The sequence below is a fragment of the Ipomoea triloba genome, chromosome 10, assembly GCF_003576645.1.
Source record: "Ipomoea triloba cultivar NCNSP0323 chromosome 10, ASM357664v1".
In the NCBI taxonomy this organism is placed as follows: domain Eukaryota; kingdom Viridiplantae; phylum Streptophyta; class Magnoliopsida; order Solanales; family Convolvulaceae; genus Ipomoea; species Ipomoea triloba.
Genome location: NC_044925.1, coordinates 8628658 through 8636752, shown reverse-complemented (window position 1 = coordinate 8636752; position 8095 = coordinate 8628658). Strand labels below are relative to the sequence as shown.

The 8095-nt window shown below is 33.0% G+C and overlaps 1 protein-coding gene across 1 annotated transcript; it reads left to right on the top strand.

Annotated features, from left to right (window-relative positions):
• The first annotated feature begins 3237 nt into the window (after positions 1–3237).
• Positions 3238–7694, top strand: LOC116032700 (fe(2+) transport protein 1-like). The gene is made up of 3 exons (XM_031275395.1): positions 3238–3871; positions 6315–6464; positions 7149–7694. The coding sequence occupies exons 1-3, from the start codon at positions 3242–3244 to the stop codon at positions 7452–7454; spliced, it is 1086 nt and encodes a 361-aa protein (XP_031131255.1). The 5' UTR covers positions 3238–3241; the 3' UTR covers positions 7455–7694.
• Positions 7695–8095: the final 401 nt, after the last annotated feature.

Sequence of the window (8095 nt, the reverse complement as noted above, 5' to 3'; positions counted from 1 at the left end):
GACAAGAGAATTTGGTGAGAAATAAAAATAGAGATTAAAAAATCAATTCAGTGGCATGATAATAATTTGGAACGGCATGCAAGAGCAGCATGAATATATCTGCAGTTGGCTAATAATTAATAAAATAAATTGATATATAAAAAACAGGTAAATTAAAGGTTGGAGAATAGTCTCATCTCATATTCTCATCTCTACAGTTAAATCTTACCCCATTTATTCCGTTGTTGACTTTATCTAATAGTAGTGACAAAACAGAACAAAATGCGTCGAAATAATAATATGTACTCCGTATTATAATTAAATTAATGAAATTTGTCTATCAGTCGTTATACCGTGGATCATGGTCCACAATACATTGAAAGAGAACTGCAGTTGCGCGGAACATAGGTTGTGTCATCCGTCTGAAACTGCAGTTGTGTTGAACAGGTACTGCAGTTGTGTTGAACAGATACTGTAGTTGTGTTGAAAGGATACTGCAGTTGTGTTGAAATGATGAACGGTCTCTGTTCCGTGCAACTACAATTTCCTTTCAACACAACTGCAGTATCTTTTCAATACAACTGCAATATCCGTTCAACACAACTAAAGTATCAGCCATGATCATGGTCCACAATGTCAATGGTCCACAATATAATTTGCGACTTGAATTGGCCTCCGTATTATATTTATTTGTTCTGATCAAAGTCTGTGCTGCAGGAGTGCAGGCTGCAGATAAGATGTGCAACTGTCTTATATATTATTATTTTTTAATCAAAGTTTATTCTTCTGTTGCCCATTTCTTCTCCTTACCATCAATTGATAATTAATATCGTCCTTTTTTATTGGCATATTCTTTACCCATTCAACTCTTACAAGTATTACAAATATTTTGATAGTAAAACTTTAGCTTCACTGGCGCCTTTTGTTGTTTTTTTTTTAACTGATGTTCTAATCACGAAAAATTAAATTTATTGTTAGTAAATTGATAAAATAAATTAATGAAATTTATAAATATTTATGCTGTAGGTATTTTTTTTTTTTTTGAAACATATGCTGTAGGTATTTAATTGTAGGTAAATTCGTAAATGTTTTAGTATATGTAATAAATAATGAATGAAGTCTTATTATTTAATGAGTTATAATTCATTAATAATCTTTTACCATTCAAAGCAACTTGATCATTTCCCTCTAATTACAAATTGATTGAATGTCTTCTCAGCCTTTCTCAGGTTAAAAAATAGGAAACATATATATTAAATTTATTGTTTTAAATTATATTCTAAATAGTACTAATAATTAAGTATCACTTTTAAGTTTGTAATAGAAAAATAGTATTTGCTCTTAATCTTTTGCACATATATTAATTAAATAATGTGATTTATGATAAGTATGACACAACTTAATTTCATCAGTTACCTTTGATTTTTAAATTGGTGAATACCGTTACAAGTTAATAACATGATTGAATATGTATTGTGAGGATAAATATAATATAAACATAAACATAAATGTGCAGTCCAACTATCAGCTTAGACTTTTAGTTGGATGGAGCACACAATGATTCAATTTGATATCAGAGCCATGCAAAAAGTCATGGATTCGAATCTCCGCGCCACCCGAAAGAAAGACTATGGTCCACGTGTTGCTTGGAGCCCGTCAAAGTCAATCGGCTCGCACACGTGCACGTGAGGGGGCGTGTGAGCATAAATATAATATAAACATAACCATAAATGTGCAGTCCAACTATCAGCTTAGGCTTTTAGTTGGATAACATAACCATAAATGTGCAGTCCAACTATCAGCTTAGGCTTTTAGTTGGATGGAGCACATGATTCAATTTGTACTACCTAAAATTTAGCGTGAATATCATCATTTTTTATTTTTCAAAAATCCTAAATATTACTTCTCTCAAAAAAAAAAATCCTAAATATTACTTAAATATCCACTAAAAATAACGAGACCATTAAAAACAAAAATGTTACTCAATCTTTACTAGTTATAATCATAAAGCTAAATGAGTTAATACCAAATATAATTTCTTGACAGTTAATGTCTAAGTTACTAGTAATTAATAGCTTGTTTTTATTATATATAATGTATTAATAATAATGTTAATAATAAGATAACTGCATTGTTAAGGTTTAATGTTGAAACCTTTAAGTTCAAGGACTTATTTTCTTTTCAATGATTGAATTTTACACTAAATTTGGCACGCACTTGATTAAGGCTTAAAACATAAAATTTCAAAATTAGGTGTCAAATCTAATTATTTTGAAGTTATTAAATGTAAAATAAAGGATATATATGAATAATCAATCAATTAAGGGTGTGTTTGGAAGCTCGAAAAATGATTTCCAATCATTTTCCGGGCTTCGTGTATTTGGCAACAGCAAGAAAACGTGGTTAACGGAAAACATTTTTCGTTGACCACGGAAAGTCAATACAAATTTCCGGAAAACAACTTCCGGACAAAAAGTTCGGAAGTTGTTTTCCGGAAATGGGAACAAGGCTCGTGTGCGAGGAGGGACGGAACAAGTCGTCCCTCCTCAGTCCGCGCGGCTCTGGTTTGCGTCGGAAACCGAGCAGCCACTGTCCCTTTTTTTTAATTAATTAACTAATTTATTTATAATAAATATTATTAGTTTATATATTTTTATATTTTAAATAAAATAATAAAAATATATAATTATATATTTCTACTCATTTTCCACCCATTTTCCGGAAAATGAACCAAACACCCAAAGACAGTTTTACAGAGTACATCCAAACACGAAAAATGAACTCATTTTCCAGAAAACATTTTCCAAAAGTCATTTTCTTGCTTTCCAAACACACGCTAAAAATGGAATTAGCTAGCCATAGCACTAAATTATGTTTTGTTTTCTTTTTTTTTTTGTTAATAAAAGCCCTAATGCCCAACCGACCAATTTGTCACAAATTTACCCACTCAAAGACATATACTTTTTTAAATTTGAAAGAAAAAGAAAATAGTCGCAATATTATCGAATATAAAAATTGATGTTTGCCAATTCATGCCACTTCCCATTTCCCAAGTCCAATTTGACTTGTACTTTATTTGCGTTTCTTTGTACTTTTGTACGTACCAAAACATATATTATATATAAAAATAAAATTGAATAAGACATATAAATAGATTAGTGAATCCAAGTTAGATGGACATACACAATCTCAGAAAAATAATAAACGCCCACTACTAATTAAGAGCCTTAATTAGCTTAGCGCGCGGAACTAAGCTAAGTAAATGGAGAACAGTAGAAGATCGTCGCTAAAGCTCTTCTTCTTCGTCATAATCTTCATCCTTCTCGCCCCTCAAGCCCTATCGGAATCCGACGAATGCGCGGCGGAGGCGAACAACTCATGCAACAACAAGGCGAGAGCGCTGAAGCTGAAAATCATAGCCATTGTGTCGATTCTGATGACGAGCATGATCGGAGTTTGCCTGCCGCTGGTGACCCAGTCCGTGCCGGCTCTCAGCCCTGAACGGAGCCTTTTCGTGATCGTGAAGGCGTTCGCGTCGGGGATCATCCTGGCCACAGGATTCATGCACGTGCTCCCTGACTCCTTCGATATGTTGTCCTCCGCCTGCTTGAAGGATAACCCGTGGCACAAGTTTCCGTTCACGGGATTCGTCGCAATGCTGTCGGCTATTGTGACGCTGGCTATTGACTCCATGGCCACCAGTTTGTACGCCAAGAAGCAAAGCCCGGGAACCAGCGGCCATGTTGTGCCGGAAGGAGATCGTGAGATGGGAGTAGAAGTAGTAAGCGGCGGCGAGAATAATAATTTTCAGTTTCACGGCCACCACCATGGATCTGTTGCCGTCGGTAAAGACGATGGATCTAAGCTTCTACGCAAGCGCGTGATAGCCATGGTTAGTTTTATTTTTTGCTTTTTTTAAATATTCCTGATTCTTTACCAGATAGTATAACGCAAATTATATGGTGGACCATGGTCCAGAATGCACTGTGGACCATGATTATAGCTGATACTGTAGTTGTGTTGAAAAGATACTGTATTTGTGTTAAAAGGAAACTGCAGTTGCACAAAACAGAGGCCATTCATCTGTTCAACACAACTCTAATATCCGTTCAACACAATTGAAGTATCTTTTCAACACAACTGCAGTATCCGTTCAACACAACTGCAATTCCAGATGGATGACACGGCCTCTGTTCCGCGCAACTGCAGTTCCCTTTCAACACAACTGCAGTATCCTTTTAACACAACTGCAGTATCAACCATGACCCATGGTCCATAATGTATTGTGGACCATGGTCCACAGTATAACGACTGATAGTATAATACTTTGTCAAACATTTTCAACTCAAATAATCAAAGTTTATCATGTTATTTATGATCTGAAATGGTAACCGAAATACCATCACACTGATAGTTGGCTTACTTAAGTAATTTAATAATTTAAGGATAAAACAATAAAGAAGGAAAAATTCTAATTTATGTCCCTTCATAATATGTCAATTATTAATGTCACATCTGAATTATTAGTGGTATAAATAGTGCCCCTCAATTTTAAAAAATAATACATATATTGTCCCTTCCGTAGTGTAAATATTGCCCCTCTTGTTGGTACGGGAGGGACAATATATGTACCATTTTTAAAAATTGAGGGGTAACATTCACACTACCAATAATTCAGGAGTAACTTGATAATTAACATATTATGGAGGAACAAAAATTACAATTTTCCTCAACAAAGAATATTATTTACCACATAATGTATCCAAGTAAGCATGTGCTTACCACGTAATGAATCCAAGTAAGCATGTGCTAGCTAGATATTGAAACGAAACTATTTTTCATTTGATTGTCTGTTGAGTCACTAAATTACAATGATTTCGGTCCTTTCAAATACTCTATTAAACCAATGTGTGAAGAGTTTTTAGGGTGGAGAATTCAACTTTTTAGAGGAAGAGATTGCTTTTCATTTTCCTAAATAAAACAAAGAAGAAATTAAGAAAGATTACTTTTCATTGTTCAGTTGCAAAAACATTAATTGGGATGGTAATAAAGTTTTGAGACGGCCTTCAGCTATGCTTTAAGCACTTTGGGTGAAATAATTACTTTTACCAAATAAAAAAAAATCAAACTACTTTATAGTTACTGAATTACTATTTAATCAACTGGATTGAAGTGTCTCAAAAATGGCTTCAATCTTAGTACCGGCCATTTTCCATAAAATAGGCCGGCTAGCTAATTATTTTCTAAATGGAAGCTTTTGTTTCCATTTTGTGACCTTAGACATAACCTTATATTTTACTTTTATTTTTAATTTATTAGAAACTTGAAAATATGAAGAATTGCTATGTCAACTACAAATAAAATTATATAATTACTCTATATATATCTAATCTACTTTAAAATTCTTTCAATTACACGTGGAATGCAATATTGTAAGATTGTATATATTCTTGTCTCATTTAATAAAAAATTTCAACATATTTCAATCACAACTTATTTTTTGAGTGACAATATTGAAAAACCCGTAATCATTATCTTCTCTCAAATTTTACCACTGTAACTAGTTGAGTTGCCCATGCGGGCACTTGTAATCATTATCTTAAAGTGTCACTGGATAAGCTTAACTTTGTGATCTTAACTGGCAAAGGATAACAAAGAGGCCAATAGGCTGCTCTGGTAGGGACAATCACAACATATTTAGCCAATGAATTTATAATATCTATTTTTTTTTTAATAAGAACAAAAACTACCCCTTATTATGTCAATATTCACTATGTTAATAAATTGATTATTGACTTTAGAATAGATGCTAATTTTTTACATATCGTATGTAGTAACTTCAAATGAGTAAGTTTTCATTTAAGTAACTTGTTTTTAAGTAATAAATTTGTTGAGACTTAGAGCATCAATATCAATGGTTTTTATTTGAGGTTTTGTTAACATGAAAGAGAGAGTGTGTGATTTGGAGGAGAGAGGAGAGAAGAGTGAGAAGAAAATGTATTTACAAGAAGATGAGTTTATTGTGGGGCCAAAGGTGAGATAAAAAATTAAAACAAGGAAGGAATATGCGCATTTATTGCAAACTGAGCACCCAGAGGGGGCGTAAACATCATTAGTTTTTTATTTTTTTCTGACAGTTTTCTTTTTATTTTTTTTTTAATTGCTTTTTTCTTTTTTCATCTCCTCTCATGCTCTCTTTCTTAATTATACATGAAATAACTCCTCAAAAACCACAACTAATGTGGATGCTACGGGCTTAGGGAGCATCATTGCATCAGAATAAAATATTGGAAAAATAAAAGAATTGAATAGAATTAATTATGAATATAATGCAGGTGCTAGAGCTTGGAATCATTGTTCATTCGGTAGTGATAGGGCTTGGTCTTGGAGCATCAAACAACACTTGCACCATTAAAGGACTTGTGGCTGCCCTTTGCTTCCATCAAATGTTTGAAGGAATGGGTCTTGGAGGCTGCATCCTGCAGGCAAAGTCTTTCCTCACCTCACTCTTCAATTCATATCATTATAAATTAATAAAAACAAATATATTTGATTATAATAATAAATACTATATTATATATATTTCCAGATAAAGATAAATTGAAATTAAGGGTGTGTTTGGAAATCTGAAAAATGATTTCTTCTGGGTTTCCCGTGTTTGAATGTGCCTGAAAAATCAAGTCAATAAAAATCATTTTCGATTAAATTGGAAAAACGAGGCTGTTTTGGAGAAAAATGACTTCAGCAAAAATTTGGCTGAAGTCATTTTCCACAGACCATCCAACAATCACAACCAGGCACAACCTTCCGCTAAAATCAAAACCTCTGCCAAAATAGGTCCGGTTTCGGCCGGAAACCAGAGGTTTTTTTTTTTTTTTTTTTTTTTAATTTTTAATAGCATTATTTTTGATATTATTATATATATTTTTATATTTTAAATAAAGCAATTAAAATGTTTAATTATACAATTCTAGGATTTTTTAGAAAATAAACCAAACACACAAAGACAGCTTTTTCAGAATGCAACTAAACACGGAAAATGAAACTATTTTTTTTAAAAAAAATGACTATTTTTAAAGAAAGCATTTTCCAGAAATCAATTTTCTGCTTCCAATATCGGCTCAAAATATTATACTAATACCAGAGTTAGTTGATGTGATGATTTGCAGGCTGAGTACAAATTGGTGAAAAAGGTGGTGATGGCATTTTTCTTCTCAGTCACAACTCCTTTTGGAATTGCGCTTGGCATAGCACTGTCAACCACATACAGAGAAAACAGCCCACGCGCTCTCATCACTGTGGGGCTGCTCAATGCATCATCCGCTGGCCTTCTCATCTACATGGCTTTAGTCGATCTTCTTGCTGCAGATTTCATGGGCTCAAAGATGCAGGGAAGCATCAAGTTGCAGATCAAATCTCTTGCTGCTGTACTTTTGGGTGCTGGCGGGATGTCTCTCATGGCAAAGTGGGCTTAATTCACAATATATACATCCAGATCAACAAAAAATTAACCCAAATAATTAATGTTGTCTGCATAAGTGAAATAAAGTGATGATCAGTTTTGTTTCAAAGTAGCTTCCTTCGCATGTTCTACTTCCAATTTTCAATCATCAACATGTACTATACGGTGCTTGTGCCATCAATGTGATTTGTTTCTAATGTTATACTTGTCAATGAATAGATCAACCTGTTCTTCAAGAGTTTAAATTTATTTGTATTTATTTGTTTAACTTTTATTTGTTGGTTGGAACTATATCTTCACATTTCTCTACCTGTATTTAGCTATATATACCTGTGTATTTAACATGAATAAAATGCAAGCATTCATCTCTTATATGGTTGTTAATTAACCCATAAAAATTCAAGTTTATCGTATTAACACTGAAATTTTGGTACAAGGTAAACTATGTGTAATTGTGTAAATTGGGTACAATAATCAATGAAGAAATCATTTAATTCTTTGATTGATTTAAACCCTTCACGAATACTTGATCATTTGCTTGAAATTTACTTGAAGATCAAACATTTCGCTACAAACAAATTTGGCTCGATTGCAACGAACTTGGTATTTGAAATACTTACACTTGATTACTCGAGTTTGAAATACTCAAGATTA